Genomic DNA, 26,283 nt, shown 5'->3' with positions numbered 1-26,283 from the left:
CATGCCCCCTTCCCTTTCCACTCTCATCTTGGAGAGGAGCACCCTTGGATGCTAGGAAGATCCTAGGCTTGAAGCACCAGAATTTCTAGCTGCTATAGCCACTGGAAATTCAGGCGTGTCAAGCCATGCCCCCCTCCCCTTTCCCCTCTAGGCTTGGAGAGGAGCACCCTTAAATGCTAGGAAGATCCCAGAAATTCAGGCGCTTCAAGCCGAGGATCTCCCTAGCATCCAAGGGTGCTCCTCTCCAAGATGAGAGTGGAAAGGGAAGGGGGCATGGCTTGACACACCTGAATTTCCAGCGACTATAGCTGGATTCCCGACTTGAAGCTCCTGAATTTCAGGCGCTTCAAGCCATGCCCCCCTCCCCTTTCCTCTCTAGTCTTGGATGCTAGGAAGATTCTCGGTTTGAAGCGCCTGAATTTCCAGCAGCTATAGCCGCTGGAAATTCAGGCGCGTCAAGCCATGGCCCCCCTACCTTTTCCCCTCTAAGCTTGGAGAATAACGCTCTTGGATGCTAGGAAGATCCGAGGCTTGAAGCGCCTGAATTTCCAGCGTCTATAGTTTGGAGAGATGTTTGGAGAGCAGCACTCTTGGATGCTAGGAAGATCAGAGGCGTGAAGCGCCTGACTTTCCAGTGGCTATAGCTGGAAATTCAGGCCTGTCAAGTCAAGGCCCCCCTACCCTTTCCCCTCTAAGCTTGGAGAGAAGCACTCTTGGATGCTAGGCAGATCGGAAGCTTGGATCCACAATTTCTGTGGTGCGAACTCTGCCCATGGACATGATATATGATTTGATGTTAAGCCTAGGGGCATCCAAACCAAAAATCAATAGGATCCATGCTTTGGAATCATGTTTTTCAACTTTTGTGGTGCCATGAATTTGTGGAGGCATATCTGTGTTCGTGCTTATAGTCCAAGACAGGGTCTACAGCATGATGGTGGTTTTATATCATTGCAATAAAAAAAAATCATATGAATTCATGAGGTTCCGTAGTTTGAAAGCAAGTTTTCGCCCTAGTGCGTCGCCACGAATCCGTGAAGGCGTGATTTCTGTGGTGCTACCTATCGTCTAAGAAGTGTTCTACTGCGTGATGGAGATTTGATTTTGTGTCAAAGTAAAAATATATGAATTCATTAGGGTCCGCTTAGATCTGACTTTTACCCAGACCCGTTTTTCTCCAATCGCGTTGACGTTCCCGCCTTCAGCTACCAAGATGCGGGCTCCCCGTCGCCATGATTTCTAGCAACAAAATCGGAGGGCTCACCATAGAGAGCGCATGGTAGAGCGACTCCTCCCGTCGCATCATAGTGGGCGTTCAAACGGAAACGAGAACCCGGAAAAATGTCTCTTTCGTCCATTTTCTAATGGTCCACCCGGCGGTACGGGCGTCACTAAGATGCAGGCAAAGCTTTCTCCGATTGGTCGTTGGGAAGGCTATATATAGACGTCATCCAGAGTCGCGGGCCTCTTTCTCTCCGATTCCTGAGAGGCCTCCATACGGCGTTGCTACCTTGTGAGTTCCGCGCACGCGGCTCTGCAAGGGGAAGGGGCGCTTTCGGGGAGAAAAAGCGCGGCTCTCTTGTTCTGTGATGGGGCCGGGGGGGGGGCCTTCGGTCTACCTGCCTTTCTGTTTCACCGGGGATTAAAACGTGCCTGAATGTGGATCCTTATGGATGGGGTGTTGGAAATCAGACCGAAAGTTGGTAGTGCAGTCGCATTCTCTTGCCCTTCATTTCCATTGCCCACTTAAATCCATGTTTTGATAAACTGCATGCTAGTGATGGTAAATCAGTTTGCTCAGCCAGCATCTTTACCCAGGTAGATCCTGCCGCAGTGCCTGTGAACAAAATGCACGTTAAAACGTAATTCTTAAATACCAGAATTGGTTTTTCTTTACCGGTTTTGCTGTGTAGTGACTATTAAAAGGCAGCCCAGGTAATTCATTAGTCTTTATTTAGAAGGTAATGCATACTTTGAAGCAGGGGTCATTTTGTAGAAAAATAGGTGGTGGAGCTCATCCAGGGATTGTTATGCAGCTGTACCTATTATTCAATGGGCAAGGTAGATAGGTGGGGGGGGGGAAGAGGAGGGAGAACCCTCAGAAAGGTCCTGGAGCTGTGCTCCTGCGAGCTCCCACTGAATTCAAGGCCTGCTTTGAAGTTGGCAATATACTCCCATTGTCTCCCCCACCCCATGGCAGTCAGCAAGCTTGAATGTGCCAGTTGCTATCATGGCAATGAAATGGAGAATGGGTCTAGTGTAATTTAGAAGGCTTTGAAGAAGGTCACATGTGAAGAAGGTCACATTCTATTTCAGCATAGGATAAACGTGTACTGTATGCATCCTGTGAAAAAAGGGGAAAAAACAAAACCCTGGATGAGAAAGGTAACCAAAATGGTTGGAACAAAGAAAAAGAAAGTAAAATATAACTATGCATGTAGTGCACTTGTAGAAAGTATACTTCCATAATATGTTCAGTGGTGCTAAAATAGTATTTAAAAGCAACAGTCCTGTGGTTAAGTATGTAAGTATTTAATCCCAGTAAAAAGACAAATGTCTGTTTTCAGAAATACAGGTTTAAAAGTACATATTGTTTCTAGGTGCATCAACCAATATATAGGAAACATGTTTTGGCACTTGGTGTTCCTTAGTGGTATAAGTCAAACTGAGCATTCCATTAATTTAACAAAAACATATGTAAAACTGATCATACAAAGAATGGACCTGAAATGAAGGGGGGAGGGAAGAGAAATAATTATCTGTTTGTCTGTTATGAAAATTAATTGAAATGTTTGAATTACATGGAACTAGGATAGCTACCTTACCTGCACTAAGATGTTTACCCGTGGAGTAAGTGGTGTCAAATTTTTTTGTGATACATCATGCCAAAACACATTTGGTATTGGTTCTTTCATATGGAGACAATATGTACTTTTAAACCTGTATTTGTGTAAGTGTCCATTTGTCTTTATATTGGGATTAGGAATTTATATGCTGAACCACAGGATTGTTTTTAAATTATATTTTAGCACTTCTGAATGTATTATTAAATTATATACAATATTTTCTACGTGTGCCCTACATGTTTAGTTATATTTTACTTCTTTTTTAATTGTTCCAACCTTTTTGGTTTCCTAATGCTGGCGGAAGCTGGGTTCAGGTAGCCAGCTCAAGGTTGACAGCCTTCTATTCTTCCAAGGTTGGTAAAATGAGTATCCAGCTTGCTGGGGGGAAAGTGTCGATGACTGGGGAAGGCAATGGCAAACCACCCCGTAAAAAGTCTGCCGTGAAAAACGTGAAAGCAACATCACCCCAGAGTCGGAAACAACTGGTGCTTGCACAGGGGACTACCTTTAAACCTATACTAAGGCTCTGTTTAAGATACACTGCTGGGTGGAAATATTTTTCACAAGCCAGTTTGTAGTTAAGATGAGGCTTTCCAGTTTATGCATCTAAAATACTACAGTAACTTCAAAAGACTGAGCCTTAGCAGTGATACAGTTGGCATTATTTGCGCTCTACCTCTCCATATAAAATATTTGCAAAGTGGCTTGTCACAATGAGTTCTGAACACAGTGCAACTATATTTAAAAAAAGGGAGAAATGCAGCTTAGCAGTTAAAACAATGTGTAGCAATGTCAGATATATGCTTTATGCAGTTTTAGAACTTACTCTAATTAAAGAGGTTGAGATATCCTGCATAGTTTTGTGTTCAGATATAGCCAAGGCTTTTGGTAGGAGCTCCTCTTTTTGTTTACTACTATGTGGACACCATAAAGATCTATAGTGTGCTCAATACTGTATGCTTTTGAATGGTATGAAGTTTTCAATCTCTGCAGTTTAAATTCTTGTCCTACATAATGGTTTACAATGGTATGTTTGGTTTGGCAATGACAGTAGTTCCTATTTTTATAGATGGCAGTTTATGGGTGGTAGGCAAATGTTGCTAACTTATATCACTCTATTCTAGGTTTCCTGTCGTTGCTTTTAAAGGAAACTTTCACAATGTCCGGAGGCCTTGATGTCCTGCAAATGAAGGAGGAAGATGTCCTCAAATTTCTTGCTGCAGGAACCCACTTGGGAGGCACCAATCTAGACTTCCAGATGGAACAGTACATCTATAAAAGGAAGAGTGATGGTAAGTGTATTGTAATAGGATAGAGGAGAATCTTTTAATTGTGGTCAGTTGTAACAATGTCAGTTGCTTCTGACCCCGGCATTGTTGAGAGTTTTACTGTTTTATGTTTGTAAATTGGTTTAATCCACCTTTTGCTTTTAGTTTAATTCTTACTTGTTTTATTCTATTGTTTTGATTTGCTAATTTTATTGCGTTGTTTTTAAATTTAAATGGTAGTTTTAGTGCTCAGTTCATGTTGTGATCCGCCCTGAGCCCATTATGGGAAAGGGCGGAATATAAGTCTACTAAATAAATAAATAATAAATACATTCTTTGTTAAAACTAGAAATAGAATGCTGAGTGGTGTAGTCAAGAGCGGCAGACTCTAATCTGGAGAACAGGATTTAATTTCCCCACTCCTCCACATGAAGCCTGCTTGGTGACCTTGGGCCAGATCTCAGCCTCACCTACCTCACAATGTGCTTGTTGTGGTGAGAATAATAATAATACTTTTTATTTATATCCCGCCCTCCCCGCCAGGGCAGGCTCAGGGCGGCTCACAACATACGAGTATAAAATACAATAAAACCATACATAGTAAATCACAATTTCAATAATAAAATCATCATTAAACCATTAACAACTATATTAAAATTAACATTGTGGTGCTATAACTTAGGTCTTAATAAAATTCAGTGGCTAAAACATGTCCAGCGAACCTTTCTTGGCTCGGTATTAGGTGAAGGCTAGTTTGAAGAGGTAGGTCTTACAGGCCCTGCGGAACTGATCTAAACATCGCAGGGCCCGTACCTCCTCTGGGAGTTGATTCCACAGCAGTGGGGCTGCAATGGAGAAGGCTCGATCCCGGGTGGTCTTCATTCTGGCCTCCCTTGGCCCAGGGATATTCAGCTGGTTCTTTCCAGCTGACCTCAGTGCTCTCTGGGGTTCATATGGGGAAAGACGGTCCCTCAAGTAGGCAGGTCCTCGGCCATATAGGGCTTTAAAGGTAATAACCAGCACTTTGTAACGGACTCGGTACACCACCGGCAGCCAGTGCAGCCCGCGCAGACCCGGCTGTATGTGCTGCCATCTCGGGAGCCCCAACAGCAGCCTAGCCGCTGCGTTCTGCACCAACTGCAGTCGCCGAGTTCGGCACAAGGGCAGCCCCATGTAGAGGGCGTTACACTAATCCAGTCTTGAGGTGACCGTAGCATGGATCACCGTTGCTAGGTCCCGACGCTCCAGGAAGGGGGCCAGCTGCTTCGCCCGTCGAAGATGAAAGAACGCGGACTTGGCAGTGGCCGCTATCTGTGCCTCCATTGATAATGAAGGCTCCAGAAGAACCCCCAGGCTCTTGACCCTATGGGCTGCTTTCAGCAGCACACCGTCAAAAGCCGTAGGAAGGGAAGGTGATTGTAAGCCACTTTTGAAACTCTAAGAAAAGCAGGGTATAAAACAACTTTTCCTCTATGCTGATGTGATAACACTGTTGACAGTTCTAGCTTTTGAGTTAGGAAGTCTTCAGTCCTGGTGAAGAATCTCAAACGCTTTAATAATGTGGGCATGCTTCAGCTGAAACCAGAATGATTTCAATGGAAAATAAAGCACATTCTTACTGTAATCAGTAAAATGTTAGCAGGCTTAGTTATATAGAGGTGATTCCTGTCTAAGTTGAGTAAGCTTTTCTCTCTTGCATAACTTGCTGTGCCTATTGATATCCTGACTCTTAGGGTTAGTTGGACCCCTGGGAACAGAGTGGGGAGCTTGAAGTGGAGATGTACTGTGGGAGAGGCAGTGACCTGTGATTCCCTCTTCCACAGATGAGAGTGCTTTGTGCAAGTGAGAAAGGAGGCTGGGATGTAAGGCACTGAACACAACCAATCCAATCCAAAAATAGTGAAAAGTTACAGTGATACTCAGAATTTCTGTTTTCCCATTTCCAAGGCAATCATCAGTATTTTCTTCAAGGGGAATTTTTCTAACATTTTGACACTTTTCGCTGTTATATGTAAAACATGTAGCACTGAATGCTGGGGTTGAGAGTTGATGGGATATGAGTGGGTTGGTGTACTCTGTGTTATTGTCTGATTTGCACACTGTTAAAGCTCAGAGGTGAGGCCAGTTTCTGGCCAGTGAACTCTTGAGTGTCGGAAGTGTGCTATAGCAAATGCTGGCAGGATTTTCGCTAACGCCAGGAGAGTTCTGCTCTATGACTGGAGTTTGATAGTACTCACTGCCACATGCCAACTGTAACAAAACTACGAGAACTTGGACATCTGGAGAATGTAGACCCTCCCCTTTTGAATTGATTGATCACTTTGAATGTGAAACGGGGACAAGCCCCTCCTGCACAGTGGCCTCATAAGTATCCGTGCAACCCCATTCACTGATTTGTTGGTACTGTCTGAAATAGCTAGCGAAGGAGGAGGAGATCATCTAAGTTAAATAGACTTTCCTTCTGTCTTCACATTTCATTGTCCTTGTTTTTCGTGTTACATTAATAGAAACAGAAGTGTGCAAGGAAGTGACACTTTTGCATGTGCTTCCTCATCCCTCCTAATCTTTTGGATCCATCTATTGTCCTCATTCATCCTTTTGTGTAATATTAACAAGTGTGTCGGGAAGAGGCAGGTGGGGTGGTCAACAGTAACCCTCAAGTGGCTTTTGCACTTCAGTCACCCATCCTTAACTTGTTTTAATTATCCATCCTTAATTTAAGATTTTGAAATATTTAAGGCAGTTTATATTTTATAAATTTTATGTTTCTTTGCACAATCTAATTCAGATGTTACTATTAGATAATGGGTAATAGGATCACGTTATTAGTAGCAAAAAGTTTTCCAGCAGTAATTAAACGTAAAAGGGGGAAATATAGGATTGTTTCAAGTCTGATACTGCTTGTGGTCAGTTGGCCATTAAAGCAATATCATTTAAGTTTTCAACTTAGAATCTTATGATCTGATGTTTAGGCATTTATATCATCAATCTGAAGAGAACCTGGGAAAAACTGCTTTTGGCTGCCCGTGCCATTGTTGCGATTGAGAATCCTGCTGATGTGAGCGTTATCTCCTCCAGGAATACTGGACAGGTATGGGCACAGTTGTTTGAATGATACCCAGCCAGAGTTGTCAAGAAAAATGCCCACTGTTTTTTGCTATAATGCTTGTAAAAGTCTGTAAACTGAACTTAAAGTAGGAGCTGAATGTGTTGATGCCTAGAAGTGATGTACTGACTCAAGGTCCTAGCTGAAAATACAATATAAATTGTCTTAACATTCTTTCTGCAGAGCTGCTATTTCATCATTTCTTTTTTTTTTTGCTTCCCCGCTTTTAGCGTGCTGTTCTGAAGTTTGCTGCTGCAACTGGTGCCACACCTATAGCTGGCCGTTTCACTCCTGGTACTTTCACCAATCAGATCCAGGCTGCCTTCCGTGAGCCACGCCTTTTGGTGGTCACTGATCCAAGGGCTGATCATCAGCCTCTGACAGAGGCATCTTACGTCAACATTCCCACCATTGCCTTGTGTAACACCGATTCTCCCCTGCGCTATGTGGACATTGCTATCCCATGCAACAACAAGGTAGCTTATGTTCCGTAAAACTTGCCCTCTTTTCTCTTTGAAAGGCATCTTCTAGACGTAATTTCAGGTCATCCAATCTGCAAGAGATAGCCAAATAATTACCTCGCTTTGATAGTTCACGAGGCTGGGTGTGTGTGGGTGGGCGTAGGGATGATTTGCACACTGTTAGAACTCAGAGATGAGGTCAGCTTCTGGCCTGTGATCTGCTGAGTGTAGGAAGTGTGCTACATCAATGTCGGCAAGACATTTCGCTAGCACCATAAGGGCACTTGCGGCCCAGTGAATGGCGTTTGATAGTGATTCTTGCCACAGCTATTTGGGAAACAGAAAAAGAGAGATTGGTTGCTGGGGTTGAATCAGGAATGCCTATTGTATGTTGATGTACATAAACCTCTGCTGCTAAACATAATACTTAACTGAAGCATTTTACTTCATAGGGGTTTTTTTGTGCTGTAATACTACTGTATTTTATTTATTTATTTATTTCATTTAATTTCTAACCTGATCTCCCAAAATTGGACAACAATTCATAACTGTACAATAAAACCTTCTAAAATACAATGTAAGTTAATAAATAGCCATAAAATTAACAGAACAGTAAATTTATAATTTAAGATGGCCGCCCTGACCCACTTGTGGGAAGGGCGGGATACAAATTATAAATAAATAAATAAAAAGAAATACTCAAATGGAGGGGCAATATAAAACATCTGGAGAAGGGAAGTGAGGGGGGGAAGCCAAAACTTGCTAAGTGCCCGATACTGCCCTTCAACATAAGTCTGATGGGGCAACTCTGTTTTGCAGGTCCTGCAGAATTGTATAAGATCCCACAGGGCCCTGATCTCTCCTGGATGAGTGTTCCCCCAAGCCTGCAGCCAGGGCTGAGAAAGCCCTGCCCCTGGTTAAGGACAGTCGGATGCTCTTTCTGCTGGGGGCCACCAGCAGAATTTGGTCACTTGAGTAAAGTGCACTACCGGGGATGTACCAGGAAAGGTGGTCCCAAAGGTATACTGGTCCATGACTGTTAAAGGCCTTAATGGTCAAGACTTGAATTTGATGTGGTTCTCAATCTAGAGCCAGTGCAACTGATAGAGCACCAGTTGGATATGTGTGCTGAAAGGTGTCCTTGTGAGGACCCTTGCAGCTGCATTCTGAATCAGTTGCATTTTCCCTATCATCCTCTAGGGAAGCCATGTGTAAAGCAAGTTACAGAAATCTAGCCTATTATAAAGGATATATGTATCATGAGTAGATATCCTTTGTCAAAACTTGTGTTTATTGACTGTCAATAGCTTTGCTTATTAGCTGTCATCCTGTCTCCATTATCTTTTCAGATTAGTGTTTGATCCTAAAAGTTCTGTGCCACTGTGTCTTTCAGGGGGCTCACTCAGTTGGTCTGATGTGGTGGATGTTGGCTCGGGAGGTCCTGCGCATGCGTGGCACTATTTCCCGTGAACACCCGTGGGAGGTTATGCCTGATCTCTATTTCTACCGGGACCCTGAAGAGGTAAAAACTGTTGGATTGATAAAGAATTGTTGTGTTCTTAGGATAACAAAGTTTGCAGAGCACTTGAGGATATGTTAATACAAAATAAAACATAGCTTGCTTACATCAGAGTCCAAGAGCAGATGCCATTCCTGTATTGAAATCAGTGGTTATACATTGGTGGTCTATCTTGGTTGGAGGCATGCTTAAAATAGAAAACCGGGATAGTGTTCCCAAGAGGCAACAGCTGTGGCAGCAGCAAAACTCTCTGAAGGATGAGAACTCATTAGATTGACTACTCTTCCATTACTCTGATGCTAGTGCAGAGGGAAAAAGTGACTTGTGCGGATAGCACCCCAGTTTTATTTTAATTTATTAGGTGGCTTGCTTTTATTTCTTTTTACTGAACTATTTGATAAAGCATTGAATGCTAGAGAGCCAGTTTGGTGTAGTGGTTAAGTGCGCGGACTCTTACCTGGGAGAACCAGGTTTGATTCACTGCTCCTCCATGTGCAGCTGCTGGAATGGCCTTGAATCAGCCATAGCTCTCACAGAGGGCAGCTTCTTTGAGAACTCTTTCAGCCTCACCTACCTCACAGGGTGTTTGTTGTGGGGGAGGAAGGTAAAGAAGATCGTGAGCTGCTCTGAGACTGAGATTCAGAGTGTAGGGCAGGGTATAAATCCAATATGTTCTGTCTTCTAACACTGCTAGAAAGGTAGCATCTGAATAATGCTGAAATTATCACCACAGATAGCAACATTCACTGTGTCATGTGATAGGCACGTGCACAAACTGCTGTCACTTCCCAAATGCAAAGTTGGTGGTGTTTCAATGTACATGCTCTCTTCTCTTTCAGATTGAAAAGGAAGAGCAGGCTGCAGCTGAGAAAGCTGTTACAAAGGAGGAATTCCAAGGTGAATGGACCGCTCCTGCACCTGAGTTCACTGCTCCTCCGCAACCTGAGGTGGCTGATTGGTCTGAGGGGGTACAGGTGCCCTCTGTGCCAATACAGCCATTCCCAGCTGGTAAGTACCTGAGAATTGGAACTGTAAACATCGTGAAACAGGAAAGGCTACAGTTTAGATGACTGCTTCCTTTGAGCTGTTTTCCAAGATGTGAGGTTTCAGGGCATATTGTGGACAGCTTGCCATGATAAATCTCTTACAACAAGTATTGATCTGAAGCTGGGCTGGGGGCAGGGTGTGGTCTTATTTTTAAAATTCCTGATGGTCATTTTATGTTTGCTTTTTCAGAGGATTGGAGTGCCCAGCCAGCCACTGAGGATTGGTCCGCAGCTCCTACCGCTCAGGCAACTGAGTGGGTGGGGACTACCACAGAGTGGTCATAATATAATCAGCAGGAACAGTTCATAAATACAGCTAAAAGACAAAAATAAAGCTCTTTCTTATGATGAAATATGGCTTCCTTTTTTTGTAGTGATGTATACTGCCATTCAGGTTTCCGCTTGTCTCCCCCCCCCCCCCAATTTTTTTTTAAAAAGGTAGCTGACAAGAGACTCAGAAAAGAATCCTAGAAAGTGATTTTTACTCTTAATTTATTATTTATTACTTTCCATTTATATCCCGCCCTCTCCGCAAGTGGACTCAGGGCGGCTTACAACATCATAAAAACAATCCAATAAAACATATAAAACCTTAATTTACATATATCAACTTTAAAACCATTCTATATCGCTATTTCAGTCCAGTATAGGTGGTATTGGCTTCTCGACTATGATCGCCAGCATTCTGTAGGATGTCTGGTGGCAGCCCTTTTTCAATCAAACCGCAAAAGCCTGTTTAAACAATTCGGTCTTACAGGCCCTGCGAAACGCAGACAAATCCCGCAGGGCCCTTATAGCTTCTGGGAGGGTGTTCCAAAGTTCTAGTGCTGCCACCGAAAAAGCCCTGGATCTTGTTATACATAGCCTGGCTTCTTTTGGGCCAGGGGCAGGCAACAGATTTTTTGTCCCTGATCACAGTGCTCTCTGGGGGATATATGGGGAAAGGCAGTCCCGTAGATAGGCAGGTCCCTGACCATAGAGGGCTTTAAAGGTTAATACTAACACCTTGAAGCGAGCTCGGAACACAACAGGCAACCAGTGCAGCTCTCTCAGCACTGGCTGAATGTGCTCCCGTCACGGCAGCCCCATTAACAGCCGTGCCGCAGCGTTTGCACTAGTTGTAGTCTCCGGGTTAGCGTCAAGGGTAGCCCCATGTAGAGAGCATTACAGTGATCTATTCTTGAGGTGACCGTAGCATGGATTACCGTCGCTAAGTCGTTGCGCTCCAGGTAAGGGGCCAGCTGCCACGCTTGCCGAAGATTAAAAAAGGCAGATCTAACAGTGGCTGCCACCTGAGCCTCCATTGTAAGGGAGGACTCAAGAAGCACGCCTAAGCTCTTGACCTTAGGGACCGGTATTGAGTAAAATATAAATGCCGAGCAGATTCGTTGTCGGGGCACAATGTCTTGTGTGCAATTAATTTAATAGATCCAACCTTTTATATACAAATATTGCCTGAACCTGACCAGCATCAGCAACTGAGATGTGCTGTCTGATCTTCTCTGGGTTACTTTGAGAGCCAGTTTGGTGTAGTGGTTAAGTGTGCGGACTCTTATCTGGGAGAACCGGGTTTGATTCCCCACTCCTCCACTTGCACCTGCTGGCATGGCCTTGGGTCAGCCATAGCTCTGGCAGAGGTTGTCCTTGAAAGGGCAGCTGCTGTGAGACCCCTCTCCAGCCCCACCCACCTCACAGGGTGTCTGTTGTGGGGGAGGAAGGTAAAGGAGATTGTGAGCGGCTCTGAGACTCTCTGGAGTGGAGGGCGGGATATAAATCCAGTATCTTCTTCTGCTGACTTTAGTGGGGGAAAACCATACCTGCCCATGCTTACTCAGATCTGGCCAGTTGGAGCTGTGGTTCAAGCAGTGGTTAAATTATAGTGATAACATGGAGAAATGCCAGGTTAGGACTGGATAGATAAATACATGCCATAGTCATATGCAAACCACACAGGTACAGAAAATGAGTTGAGAGTTCTTAGCAATGGATAGCATACGGTGGCAAATGTTAGATCACCAACAGTTCTTCCAGATTATTTCTGGAGAGTAATAGACAAGGTTAAAGAGGTTCCATTTGAATATGCTGTTTTCCCCATTTCTTGCAATAATCACAGAACAAAGTTGGAGTCCTGAGGCACACAAAACCTTATATGCAGAATTAAATTTTGTTGGTCTTAAAGGTGCCAATGGACTCAAATGTTCTGCTTCAGACCAACACTGCTACCTGCCTGAATCAATATCAAAATATTTATCTTTCCTGATCCCTTTGAAATAAGTGGTTGGAATGGGATAACTTTTGAGCCGCCTGATTGTGTAACAGTCATTTAGACCAAGTTAATTAGTCCGCTCAGTCAAAAAATGCTAAATTTAAGCCAAAGGACCATATATAAAAAGTTTATTCTAGGGGAGGGATTTCCCTTATTTGGTGAAATTTAAAGTTGTTAAATTTGCCTTCTAAGAAGAAATACTTCATTATGTTATTTTTTTAATCTTTTCCTTTCCCTGTAACAGCCTACAAGCCATACATTGAAACATTTTATAAATGCTTTGTAACTACCTAGATAGATATGGCTAAGTCATGTGCATTTTAAAAATCTTGCCTGACAATAATTGTTCTGAAAAATTTTGTAGACAATGAGTCCAGGGAGTGATAAGTTAGTTACAAAGTAAAATATAACTGGGGCAGCCAAAAAGGATATGGCAATTAAGTCAACTTGACCCTTACAAGAAGTACAAAGTAGAAACTTTTAAAAGTTTATTTCTTCAAGCTAGTTAGTATTTCTCTATCACAGATTAAAGGTGATCAGACAACACTGACGCATAAAAGGCCATTTAGTGTTTATACATAACATGAGATTTGAACTAAGAATTTTGTTTCATATCAGCTCACTCTTAGCCACAATGGCCTCTGATGGTGAAATTTATTTGTAAATCTTCCTTTTAACTAAAGAAACTACCTTTTGGGATCCTCACAAAAGGCACCTTAACATTTCCATGAAGTGTAAGTGAATTTAAATTAATTAACTTGAAAGCTACAAAGTGGACTGAAAGCATCTTTAATTGGTTAGCACTAGTCTTGGATTTCTTTTGGATATTGATTGCATTGTGTCAGTCAGGAATAGGTTATGTCAATATTCTGGGCTACACACACAGGCCAAAAGAGCTGCCTTTCTGTTTGTTCAAGAGTGTTTATTTCTAGGAAGAAAAAAATGGAGAAACTGAATGGGAGAATGATCTCGAAAGGTAAGTTCTTATCACAAATGTAAGGGAGATGTGTGAAACTTTCCGAAATGCCCTTATTATAATGTGATGAGTGTTTGCATATTTTCAATTAGTACCCAAATCCTCTTTTCAGTGTTTATTACTCAGTGTTCTCACTTCCCATTCCAAGGTCTGGTCCCTATGGATGGAGTCCAGATTTTGGTTGGTTAGTATGAGGCTCTCCAGGTCTTGGAGTAGGTGGCTGAATTGGTGTTGCATGAAGTGAGGGTACCGGCAGGCCTCCTTTTCGAGCGTCAGGATTGTTACTGATTATGCTTGCCTCTGCTGCAGGATTATTCTTATTGTTAGGCTCTGGGTTGCTACCTTAAAGAGAATAATTAAAACAAATTAACTTCCAAGATTTACAGCAAAATGGTCAAGAATGCACACATGGAACCCCTGGTCCCCCCCTGCTAAAAGGAAAGTGTAAGCAACATGCTTGCTTCTATCCTGGAAGAGGGGGAGAAAGGTAGAGTTGGGGTATCCTCACTGTTTCCTATCCCTTGCAGGTTTGCTACCATGCCTCTTGTATTGCAATGGGTAGGAATGTAATGCGGCTAGCCTCTGCTTCTTTGCCCCCCAGTAGGTGAAGCCCCAGAGAACAAAGTAGCTCATGCAAATAGGAATGATGTATTAAAACAATTGGCAAGCTGTGCCAAAGTTTGAGACAATACAGTGAATGGCAGAAACAATGCTAAGTATAGAAGCTTCAGTCATAATATTGGATGGTAGAAATGCCGTGAGATTATTCTGGAAGGGCTACATCCCTGTCAAATACACATCTAATGAGACAGATGTGACGTTGTACTGGCCTTCCTGCCATGTAAGGACCTGGAAACTGAAATCAGGCACAGGATGCTGGATTATCAGATTGGAAGGTTTCTAACTGTTTCTAAATGTCAGAAATAACTTCTGTTTAGATTCACATCAATTACAGTGCTGAAAGAATGGGTGCTTCAGGTGCTCATCTTGATAAAGGATGTGCAGTTATAGCTTACTGAGCAGCTTGCCATTTTTTCTTTGATTTTGGGGGCTGGATTTGGACAAGAGTAGGTTCTTGTTGAACTGGTAGCCCACCCTATATTTGTTGGCTGAAGGAGAAATAATCCTAACTTGTTCCCATACCATAGCCGTATTGAACAATGTTCATTGAAAGCACCCTGTTGGCCTTGTTTACCTTCTGTTGTTTTGGACTCATCAGTTGTCTTTGCACTTGGAACAAACAAGTCTTCTAGATCTTGTATGACAGGATTGGTGGAAGCTTTGTTAGTTTTCTTATTTTTTGCTTCCTCACGTTGCTGTGGAGATAAAACAGTAGGCATGTAATTTGTTTAAAATATGTAGATTTCTGTTTTGAAAAAAGTCATACATTGAAGATTAATTTTAATTAATGAATATCTACTTTGGATGCTTTTTCAAAATCAGGAAACAATCTGAAATGTGGCTGTATTAGAACTTAATGTTTGCTATTTTTAGTGTTTTGTTTGGACTTTATAAAATTGTGTCATTATGACGCTTGGTTTTGTAAATACCTAACAAAAAGTAGCCAGAAAGTGATGGACAAATAAATCTGCCAGTCAATTTGAAAGTACTAATTGAGTGCCTGTGAAACATCTTGCAAAGCTTGCCAGTTGTTGGACCCGTTGGATGCAGTTTGTAGAAATGGCCATTTGTCAATCTTCAACTTCAATCACTTCGCAGAAATTGTGGTTACAAAAAAAGATGCTATATCTTGATAAGAACATAAAGAGAAGCCATGTTGGATCAGGCCAGTGGCCCATCCAGTCCAACACTGTGTGTCACATAGTGGCCAAAAAACCCAGGTGCCATCAGAAGGTCCATCAGTGGGGCCAGAACACTAGAAGCCCTCCCAAATTCATTTAATATGAATACCTTTGTACAAATCAGTTCATGAAAGTCCAAGCCCCTCCCCCCCCCCCAATAAGATGTCAGATACACTCACTTGTATTTGGGCTCCTGAATTTTTATTTTCTATTTCCAGTAAGGAATGCATACCACTCAAATATGCCAAACATGGAATTAATTTCATATGCTTCAGCTGTAATTCTGTACACTTAAAGTGATACCAGCTCAGGTAATTAGTCTCTCACATAAATTGTTTTGGTGGTAAAAGTTAATATTTGTGTATAAGAGTTTGTGATATTAAAATATGCCATCTGCAGAGAAAGTTATATAAACTTCAAGCAAGAGCAAATAGGAATTGCTTAAACTCCTCTGAGCAGGAGTCTGAAAAGGCAGCATATTCTAAATAAATATTGCAAGCATTTGTAATTATAACCTGAATCAGTACTTGTGTTTTTCAGTTAAAACACTTTACATGTAATACTTATAGCGAAAAATACAAAACTCTGAGTTGTTCGTTTGAAAGCCAGTATGATAAAACACAAACATACCATTTGCATTTTCTTCTTCAGTTCTGCATTTGCTTGTTGATACGCTTCAGCCACTGCATTCAGGTAATATATGGCAAGACTAGAACATTAAACATTGGTCAGTTTTTAAAAAAAATCTCTGATGCTTTTCAGCGGCTTAAAGTGAGTAATACTCAGTTATTTTAAGTGCATTGCTTGATTTAAGAGCCTTGCACTGCAATCTGCCAAAGACATTTTCAGTAATTTCCGGCTATAATTTTGGAAGATTTATGACAACCAATTTATGAAGGATCTTTTACATAAAAGTTACATATAGCATACTCAGGATTAGCCTTAAATCACAGTTAGTTTGAAGTGGCAACTTGGAAAGCTGTACCTATATTTTGCTAAAGCCTTCTAAATGTTTAACACCTCAGCCTTGTTGTATTGGCAGAACTTACATCATAAGCAGAATTGCAGGTATAATCAGTCCTGGGTTTGCCACATAGCCAAAAAGCTTGGCCACAAAGGGTGGGAAATCATATTTGATGGTCTCTTGGATGACATCATACATTTTCTTTTTTCCACTACAAAAAGAGGAACGAGTCACTAATTCAATAAGCATACTGTTGAATAATTTTATAGATTTTACTGCAGAGTGTTGCTTATGTTCAGAAAGAAGCTTTTTGGAGGTACTCACCTGTGTACTTCCTTGATGTACCCGAAGGCCCAAAATTCTAATAACAGACCTTTTGTCTTGGAGTTCTTATATTGTATTTCAACACGAAACTATTGTAATGCACTGTGTGAGAGTCTCCCCTTAAAGATAATTTAGATACTCTAGTTCAGGGGTGTTAAACATGCAGCCTGGGGGCTGAATTGAGTCCATGGAGGGCTCCTATCAGGCCCCCAAGCAACTGGCTGTCATCTGCTTCCTTCTCCCTCTCTCTTGCTTCCTTCTCCATCACAGCTTGCTTTGCCAGGTTTGCTCAGTTGCACAGGAGCTACAGAGGAGGGGGGGGCAGGCCTTGCTTTGCCAAGGTCTCAATCACACAGCAGACCTGCTGAGCTAAGCCTCTTTTCCTTTTATTGGCTGACATTCCTCCCCCTCCTTATCCCTGGGGAAGGAAGGAAAGAGCCAGAGCTTCCTTTCCCTGGATCCCATGGGAGAAATATAAAGAAAGCAGTTTTAAGACCAATAAGTGCTAATGTTTTAAGCATGTTTATTTTTAAGTTTTTTAAAAAAATCTTTGTGTTTGTGTCCTTTATAAAGTTTGTATCTCTGCTACCTAATCTACAATAGGAACACACATGGCCTGGCCCAACATGGCCTGGCCCAACATGGCCTGGCCTAACAAGGTCTCATTTATGTCAGATCTAGCCCTCATAACAAATGAGTTTTGACACCCTTGCTCTAGTTCGTACAGAATGCTGTAGCTAAACATGAAATGAAACATGCATGTCCATTCTTCAGATACTCCATTGGTTAGCAATCTGTTATTTAGGGTTCAGTTCAAGACTCTGCAAAGTCCACAGTGGCCTTGAACCCACATGCCCCACCATAACTTTGCAAAGGCTTCTGACGATGTCCCCCTGCAAATGGGTAAAATCAGCAACTGCCCATCCATTCACATTTTCTGTGGCTGGGAAAACTGCCCCCCCCCCACACATTTCTATTACTTCATGGAATATGCACAACAGAGCTGTTCAGCAGGGCATTTTTACAGAGAGATTGGAATGATAGCATAACGACAGCACAGGAGATTGATTCAGTAAAGGATAGTGTTGAGGTCTATTGTGTTTATTGTACATAACACCACCTTTTTTTTACTGCAATGGCCTCAGCCTTTGTAATTTCTACATTATGGTATATCGTGCCTTAGGCAGCGTTTAGTTTTCCAGTTCTGTAATCCCAGCCCTACTGCATTGTGTGTTGGGGGGCTTTGCTGTCTGATTAAATTGCTTTCACATTTTGTAATCTGCCCCTGGGTGAGAAAGGCCAGCTATAAATGAAATTAATGAGAACACATCTGCACATACCAATATAAACCACTTAAGGGCAAGGGAACAGTTGGTTACAGCCACTAATCTGGGTTTTTTTTAGCAGGAACAGACAGGAATACAGTTTCAGCTGGTTTGGTGTCGGGGTGTGGCCTGATATGCAAATGAATCCCTGCTGGGATTTTTCTGCAAAAAAACCTCATGCCAAACAATAGTGATGCCAGGGGTGTGGTCTAATATGCAAATGAGTTTCTGCTGGGCTTTTTCCTACAAATAAATCCCTGCTAATAACTCACCCCGACCTAAGGTAAGAGTTCCGTTGCTGTCCTTTGTCTCCCAAAAGCCAGAGCCCTCTGGGATGCAGTTTTAAAGGGAAAGATAACTGCATGTAAATGGGTGGGCTGTTTCTCTTTTCTCAAAATTATGTGAGGAGATTGCTCCTGACAACGCTCATGACCAGAAGAAAGATCCAAGACTATGAAGCTAAAGGAACAGTTTGTTCTGAACTGGCTCCACACTGAGTCAGAGTCAGCAGTACAGCCAGAAACAGTTCCTAAATCAAATTATGGCTTATTGACATGATAATCCAGGCCACAGAACAATTTGTGCAAGGGTGATTCAGGCTGTCGGGAAGAAATGCTTGTTAATACAGTGATTGCTGAGCATATTCTGAACAAGTCAGTAGTTATTATCCCTCTGCCTTCCAAAGTTACGATGGCTGTAGCTACTGAACTGGAAGAAATGAAAACATTGCTCCAGAAAGCAGGACTTTGCTTTTTCTAAGCTGGGCTGACATTCTGCAGTAACCTCACCTAGGCAGTATTGATTGATCTGTTCAGTTTTTACCTTCCAGGTTAAATGTATGTTCCTCTTCTGGTTTCTTGGGGATGCTTGGTGAGTTCATTATCTAGTGAAAATATCCCAAGACAGATGTGTGCTTTGAGGTGTAAAATCTGTCTAGGCAAGAGGTTTTCTTACCAGCATAGTTAAACATATGAAGTAATGTCAAGGGCAAAAGCAGTGCCTGGAGATGGCCTATATATAGTCTAGATATATAGGTGCTGATTAAGGCTATTGGAAGAGAATATGCTAAGCTTTGACAAGGAAAATAGGTTCTAAAGCTATTCTCTAATGAGAGTTGTCTTAGCTTCAGCCCCTTTCTGAGGTGTTTATAACTCATGGCCATTTGAATATGTCTTATAACATTGTTTTGATGTTAATGAGTTCTCCCTCTCGCTTGCCCATGCCACAATGGGCACCAAAATGGGCTATTCCTGGTGTGAATTGCAGGTGGACAGAACTTCCTTTCCCTTCACAATGCTCATGATTAGGGGTCATTTTGTAAAAAAATAGGTGGTGCAGCTCATCCAGGGATTGTTATGCAGTTGCACATACTATTCAGTGGACAAGGAGGTGGAACTCTCAGAAAGGTTCAGGAGCTGTGCTCCTGTGAGCTCCCACTGAATCTGAGGCCTGCTCATGACCAGATAGTGAGATAGGAGGGAGGCGGTAACTATCATTTTGTTTGTTACTCAGGAGAAAGCTGCATAGAACTCAGCAGGGCTAAGTTCTGAGCAAACACACATCGGCTTGAACTTCTAGAGATGCAGTAGATTGTATCAGGCAGTGCACTACCCAATTAAGGAGATCAGTCACAAGCAAAGTAGACATTTGTTACCTTTTCTAAAAACACATGCCTTTCTTTCTCCTCACCCCTCCCCACTACCTGAATGGCCCGCAGTCAAAAGAAGGAGGAAGGGACATAATGGTGTAAGCCACAGGCAGCAGGCTTAGGAATAAGATCAGTAGCAGGAGTCCCATATAGAAATTGTTGGACTTGGAGGCCTTGAACACTCGCTCGTGGGGAACGTTGCTGCTCATAACAGCCCAGCTCTGGAAATACATGGATGTCAGTAAACGGAGCACATTGATACCAACTAGTCCTGGCGCATAAAAGGATCCCATCCTGCAACCAAAACAGCAAGGAAGAGGGAGGGGACAAAGAAATAGACCGCATTTTATTAAAGACTGAAACAGTATGTTTCAAAAGCAGCAAATCTGGGAAAATATTAAGGATGGACTCAGTTTTTCCACTGGGAAGATAAGACTGAATGAGCATGTGGTGCTATTAATAATGTGACCTTTGGTTAAAATAAAGTTTTCAGGTTTGCCAGCTCAGACAGTGCTTGGTACAGAATTTTTGGAGCCTGTGGGAAGTAGAGTCAGTTTGATTTAGTGGTTAAGTGCGCAGACTGTTATCTGGAAGAACTGGGTTTGATTCCTTATCCTTCCACTTGCAGCTGCTGGAATGGCCTTGGGTCAGCCATAGCTCTCACAGAGCTGTCCTTGAAACAGCAGCTTCTGTGAGAGCTCTCTCAACCCCACCTACCGCACAAGGTATCTGTTGAGGAGGAATGTAAAGGCCACTCTGAGATTCAGAGCGAAGGACAGTATAAATCCAATATCTATCTCTAGAAGCATGTTTGATGATTGGTAGTAAATGGTATTCCATAGTACAAGGCAAAAGTTTTAGTCTTGTTTATCGTAGGAAATCAATCATATGATATCTTTATCTTGCATGGCCACGGCAGAAGCCATGAAGCCCAATGTCAAAGCTAGCATCTAGAAACACAACTTGGAGAGCTGGCTAGTTGAATGTGATACTGCTTATGGTAAGTGTATATAATTTTTAATACATCAGATTCTGCTTATGAAAGAAATATATTCACATACACAAAATAGCATGTTGGATGTAATTGAAAGATCTTGAGTTGCTCTCTTCTACCCTGTTCTCCTAATCTTTTTACCTTGTGCTCTCGCTGCGTTGAGTTCTTCCTGGTAGGATCAAACTAGCAGGCATATCCTTCTACTCCCTTCTCTACCTTTGTGAAAGGTAGTCCATGGAAGGAAGAGAAAGTTTCTTATAAAGCTGGACCCACTGCATCGGTGAATTTTGCAAAGGCCATCTTTCCCTTATAAGCTTTGCCCACCTCTTTATATCCTGCACCCTTAGTGTCCTCTCTACCACTATAGTGTTTGCCAAAAATAATTCATGGGGTTGAAAGAAATGTCAGCCTGATTTATGTGAAATGCATTTTGCATACAGAGTTTGGATTTTTCATACAGTGTGTATGTGGCACTGCTAGTTTATCTGCTCATTAGTTGAAGCTGTATTATTCATCTAATAGGTCTTTTTATGATTATGAATTCCTCCTCCGCAGATTGCTTTCCTTAAAAGAAAAGAATGGGAATATTTTAGATAAACTGAGACTAGAAACTATAATTCTGTTCTACCTTGTTTGGCCATAATACAGCAGTCATAGTATCTAGTCTCTGTTATCTGAAGTATTCCCATTGTTTTCTTTGTCCCATTCTTTTCTTCTGCTGCTGGAATGTGCCTCTCTTGTCCCAGACCAAAATTCCTTGCAGCAATGGAAGGCTCCCATCAGCAGACTGTTATTAGTGGAAAAGAGTTGGGTTCCAACCCACAAGCTACGCAGGTCACATTCTTTAATTCTGTTGTTCACAAACTATGTTCAGGGGTTCCTCAGAGATAAAAGCAAAGACAACAGATGAAACTTCCTGAATGACAGCTTGTCAACCACTATGGAACTTCATTTCTGTCATGGAGCTGCAGAGGAATGCTAGGTATTATAATGCACAAATGGGGGGGGGGACTTCTTTTTTGGGGGGTGGGGTTAGTAGTGTGTCTCTGTGTGTATGTTCCTGCACCTGGAAGTCATAGCAACTTCTGGTGACTGTCCCCTACTGGGAGCCTGGAGAATATTCAGAGTTGGTTGAAAAAAGCCTGCCCCTGTCTTCCCGACCACTCGTATTCTAAGGAGGTCTCCCATCCAAGTACTTGCCAGAGTTGACCCTGCTTAGCTTCCAAGATCAGGCTTGCATGGGCTATCCAGGTCAGGGCACAAATGGGGGACCCTTGAGGTCTTGGAGAAGAGGGAACATCCTTTGCTGGTCTCTGTGGCACTATATATATAAAAATAGGTAGATACTATAGGTAGATACCCAGCTTGCATGGGTTCATAGCTAAATCAAGTTGGCCTGACAAGCAGCACCTAAGCTAAGGGGGGAGGCCCTGATTAGTGCTTTGATGGGAGACCACCAGGGAAGTCCAGGCAGGCAACAGCAAACCACCTCTGTTCATCTCTTGCTTGAAAACCCTGCGGGGTTGCTATAAGTTGGCTGCTGCTTGATAGCGCCTTCTACCACCGCTATGGCACATCGATACATTGATAAATGAACATGCCACATTAAAAAAAATTCTGCTCAAACCTTGATGCCAAACGTGTGCGATTTAGAACTTTCCCAACAAAATAGCTGTTAGACAAAAATATATCTTACCAAATCATTCCTTGATTAAAGACCAAACCAAGCACATTCCCGCTAATGTCAAACTCTGCGTAAGAAGGCTATGGGGAGGAAAGAGAACATGGTTGAAAACTGGCTCTTGTGAATGAGTGCAAAGAATTCAGGGAAGAATTGAGCGCAATCCTCAGTTCATATATCACAGCAAATTCATTTCTGTTCACTCTCTTCATTTTGGATACTTTGAATGAGACTGCGCTGAGGTTATAGTGATAGGTGAACACAAAACTTAAAAGTTTACTATACTGCTCAATAGTATTTGTGTAGATTGTTGAGATAACTAGTTTTAGAAGTGGCACACAAATGGTATCTAAGATCTGCTTTGTGATACTTTTTCATTCTTGAGTGATTTATGGAACGTTACAGTACCAAACTACTGTGAACTATTCTCCCACTGGGATATATTCTTGAATCTGATTACCAGAATGCTCAGTGACAGTGGCAAGAGTGTCTTGCAGCCCTTCATTAAAGGACACATGAGGTGTACTGGTTGGATCACTGCATGCAGTGGGGGGAGGGGGGAGGACGGAGGACAGATGTATCTTGGCTGCAGGAGCAACGGCTGCCTGAGCAACAACTGCATGTTGAAGGTGAGGCAAAGGGGCTCTAGTGCCTAAAATCCACACCACACTGATAAAAACTGATCTCATTTCAGGTTAAAGTGGGTGAAACCTGGCTACTATTTGAATGGGATTCCACCCCAGAATACTAATTTTGGTCTCAGAGAATGGAGGTTCAGAATGGTCCCACTGGTACTCAACATGCCCGTGCATTTGTGGCCTTTCTCCATTGGACTGGTGGCTTGGATTAGGGTGGGGGAGATAATCGTCCACACGTGTGCATAGTCAGCAGAGCCAGGGAAAGGGTGATGTGTGATTGCAACTGCTGCAGATGATGCCCAAAGGAGGAATGGTGAGCAGAAGTAGGCATGACCGCCTGGCATTCCTGCCTGCCTTGGTTGTTTTGCATCCCTCCATCAGGGGGCACTGTGAAGAGGAGTGCTGGATCACTTTGCGCAAGGAGGGAATGGTTACATCAGGGCTGCATGGGCAGCTGTGTGTTGCTGTGACACAAAGTAGGCTGTCTCTGTGCCTGTGGCCATACCCAGAAGACATAGCATCAAAGCTTAAGCAGGGTTGGGCCTGATTAGAACTTGGATGGGAGACTGCCTGGGAATACTGGGCATTATAGGCTTTTTGCCCCCTTATTATTTTTTCCCACCCTGGCCTTCTGACCTGTCCCCTTGATGTCTCCAGAGAGCCAGTTTGGTGTAGTGGTTAAGTGCACAGACTCTAATCTGGGAGAACCAGGTTTGATTCCCCACTCCTCTGCTTGTACCTGCTGGAATAGCCTTACCTTGCAAAGCCATAGCTCTTGTAGGAGTTGTCCTTGAAAGGGCAGCTGCTGCAAGAGCTCTCTCAGCCTCACCCACCTCACAGGGTGTCTGTTGTGGGGGGAGGAGGTAAGCGAGATTGTGACCACTCTGAGGGAAGGGCAGTGATATCTTCTCCAGCCAGAGTGCTGGCATTTGGCCCTGGTGTGGACTTCCTGGGCTGAGGTGTACAAGCGGGCTCAAGCTCTGGCACCTGTTTTGTCAATCTGCCCTCTTCACTGCTATCTGTCCCAGTGCTTTGAACAGTTTCTGGTGTGGGCCATGGCTGGCTGATTATCCCCACTGGTGCTCAGCATATATAACTATAATAATCCCAAACTTCTTCACCCTTCTGTAGTCAGGGTAACCTTTCTTATATTGCAGAGGCACATTTCAATGGGGGAAAAAGCCAAACAGAATTAAAATGTGGCTTCAAGTATTTGTTAAAAGAAAAATATAGTTGTTCAAGTAGAAATTATTTACTTACAAATCCAGCCTCTAGGTCCCAGCACCAGCAATAATTTACAAATCTGACAAAGCAAGCCCGGACAAAATCTCCCACTAGTATAGTCACATATGTCACAAGTATATCGGACACTGTGAGCCTCACAAACTCCTGCAATAGGAACAACAATTGAGAAGTGTTAGCTGTGGTGTCACTTATGCCGTGTTTTCTGAGAGCATCCTCAGTATGTTTTGTTTTATGATATGACAAACACGGAAATAAATGTTTAGGAATCATAGCTGTACCACTAAAGCAAAGTTGTCTGGCTTTTTTTGAGTCTGCTGTAGAATGACTATTGCTGGGACTTTGGACACAAGAGTGGGTATCTTGCCACTGAAACTAACCTCACTTTTTTGAGGGGTGAAGCCATATTATTACCTTTTGCCTTTCGTGGAAATTAAAGCACATCTGAATGGCTCCTTAAATTCTCAGTGGTTATTTGGGAGAATATTTAAAAGAAAGTTTTTGGGGCCACCTCATTAGTGGTACATCTTTGTTCCTTACATACTACAACTTGCTTTTTAAATTATCCATTTCTGTTGTAAAACAAAAATACCAAAAGCAGTGTCTCAGAATGCAAACTGTAACATGGCCTTCAATAGAGTGCAGTGCAGAAATATTTTTGATTGAGGATGATATTGCCATCTTGGTACCTGCCAGTTGCCCATAAGGCATAAAAGTCAAGGAAGCTGTAAAAAGTAAAGAGGCTTGTTTTAAAAAGTGGAAAGTCTGTCCCAATTAATTGAACAGGAGGGGCAAAAGAAATGTAAGTCAATAATTAGGCATGCAGAGTTTGAGGAGTGGGTTGCTAAAAGCAGAAAGACAAACAATAAACTTTTAAAGAAAATATGTGGAGCAGGAAACCAGCCAAAGAAGCAGTGGGGGCTTTGGATGACAAAGGAATAAAAAGAAGCTAAAGGAAGATGGGGAGATAGTAGAGAAGCTCAATGGATTCCCTCCCCCCCCTTCCCGGGTTCATTGTGGAAAACGTGGGACCCGTATCCATGCCACAGGCCCCTATTTTCAGGAAGGGAATCTGAAGAACTGTACCAAGTTGAGGTGACTACTAAAGATGAAGTTCTAGACCTATAAGGGAAATTAAAGACTAGTAAATCTCCTCTCTCAAAATATTAGAATTTGAGGGCATCCAATGAAGCTGATGGGCAGTAGGTTCAGGATGGACAAAAGGAAATATTACTATACACAGATAGTGATGAAAATGTGGATACACCCAATCATTCTTAAGGAATTTAGATGTGAGATAGTTGATCTACTAACCCATATATGTAACATCACCAAATTTAGCCACCAGAGGACTGGAGAGTAGCCAATGTGATCCCTGTTTTTTAATTAGGGGGACCAGTTGGCCTAACGTTTGTCCCAGGCAAATTAGTAGAAACTGAAATCAAAGAGAGATTTGTTAGGAACATAGAAGAACATAGCCTGCTGAGGGAAAATCAGCAGAGCTTCTGCAAAGGGAAGTCCTGCCTCACTAACTGTTTGCAGTTCTTTGAGAAAGTGAGGAAGCATGTACTCAGTAGTGATCCAGTAGACATTATATACCTGGATTTTCAACAAAGTAAAGCTTTTGACAAAGTAACTCACCAAAGACTCCTGAGTAAACTTAGCAGTCATTGGATAAGAGGATGGGTTTTCTTATGGATTAAAAACTGGTTAAATGACAGGAAGCAAAAAGTAGGAATCAATGGACAGTTCTCACAATGGAGGGAAGCAAGAAGTCGGGTCCTACAAGGACTGGCATTGGGGCTGGTACTATCTAATTTATTCATAAATGAGAAGTGTCTAAGGGTGAGTAGTGTAGTGACCAAGTTTGCAGATGACACAAAATTCAGGATGGTGAAAACCAAGGCTGACTGTGAAGAGCTTAAAGAGGACCTCGACAAACTGGAAGAGTGGGCAACAATGTGGCAAATGAAGTTCAGTGTTGATAAGTGTAGGGTGGTGCACATTGGGAAAAAAAATCCCAACTTCAAGTATAGGCTAAGGGGGTCTGAACTTGTTGAGACTGAGCAGGGAAAAGATCTTGGGGTCATAGTGGATAGCTCAATGAAAGTGCCAACCCAGTGTGCTGCAGCAGTGAAAAAGGTAAACTCTGTTAGGGATTATTAGGAAAGGGACTA

The 26,283-nt window shown here is 42.6% G+C and overlaps 2 protein-coding genes and 2 non-coding genes across 4 annotated transcripts in view; 3 read left to right on the top strand and 1 right to left on the bottom strand.

The window, feature by feature from the left end:
• The first annotated feature begins 1,304 nt into the window (after positions 1-1,304).
• RPSA (ribosomal protein SA) lies at positions 1,305-10,599 on the top strand. The gene is made up of 7 exons (XM_060247528.1): positions 1,305-1,513; positions 3,971-4,138; positions 7,087-7,205; positions 7,451-7,696; positions 9,075-9,203; positions 10,040-10,208; positions 10,437-10,599. The coding sequence occupies exons 2-7, from the start codon at positions 4,006-4,008 to the stop codon at positions 10,529-10,531; spliced, it is 891 nt and encodes a 296-aa protein (XP_060103511.1). The 5' UTR covers positions 1,305-1,513; positions 3,971-4,005; the 3' UTR covers positions 10,532-10,599.
• On the top strand, positions 6,206-6,361 carry LOC132578695 (small nucleolar RNA SNORA62/SNORA6 family). Its single transcript, XR_009555904.1, has one exon. It is a non-coding gene; the product is annotated as a small nucleolar RNA SNORA62/SNORA6 family (small nucleolar RNA).
• Positions 7,851-8,010, top strand: LOC132578696 (small nucleolar RNA SNORA62/SNORA6 family). The gene has a single exon (XR_009555905.1). It is a non-coding gene; the product is annotated as a small nucleolar RNA SNORA62/SNORA6 family (small nucleolar RNA).
• A 2,814-nt stretch (positions 10,600-13,413) lies between the features above and the next one.
• The window catches only part of TMC2 (transmembrane channel like 2), a 62,694-nt gene continuing 49,824 nt past the window's right edge, over positions 13,414-26,283 (bottom strand). The window contains exons 14-20 of the mRNA XM_060247720.1: positions 24,125-24,253; positions 22,242-22,309; positions 19,606-19,845; positions 16,340-16,465; positions 15,921-15,999; positions 14,684-14,804; positions 13,414-13,830 (exon numbers count right to left, since the gene is read on the bottom strand). Of these exons, the coding sequence (XP_060103703.1) occupies positions 13,646-13,830; positions 14,684-14,804; positions 15,921-15,999; positions 16,340-16,465; positions 19,606-19,845; positions 22,242-22,309; positions 24,125-24,253 (948 nt within the window). The 3' untranslated portion in view covers positions 13,414-13,645. The remainder of the gene's footprint in view (positions 13,831-14,683; positions 14,805-15,920; positions 16,000-16,339; positions 16,466-19,605; positions 19,846-22,241; positions 22,310-24,124; positions 24,254-26,283) is intronic.

Source organism: Heteronotia binoei, chromosome 10, assembly GCF_032191835.1.
Source record: "Heteronotia binoei isolate CCM8104 ecotype False Entrance Well chromosome 10, APGP_CSIRO_Hbin_v1, whole genome shotgun sequence".
NCBI lineage: Eukaryota > Metazoa > Chordata > Lepidosauria > Squamata > Gekkonidae > Heteronotia > Heteronotia binoei.
The sequence above is the reverse complement of the archived record's forward strand: the minus strand, read 5'-3'. Positions and strand labels throughout refer to the sequence as shown.

Excerpts from the sequence above, each read along its gene's own strand:
- RPSA (XM_060247528.1), top strand. The coding sequence starts at position 4,006 with ATGTCCGGAGGCCTTGATGTCCTGCAAATGAAGGAGGAAGATGTCCTC. Across the intron at positions 7,206-7,450 it reads CCTCCAGGAATACTGGACAG|CGTGCTGTTCTGAAGTTTGC; the intron begins GTATGGGCACAG and ends CCCCGCTTTTAG. Across the intron at positions 7,697-9,074 it reads CTATCCCATGCAACAACAAG|GGGGCTCACTCAGTTGGTCT; the intron begins GTAGCTTATGTT and ends TGTGTCTTTCAG.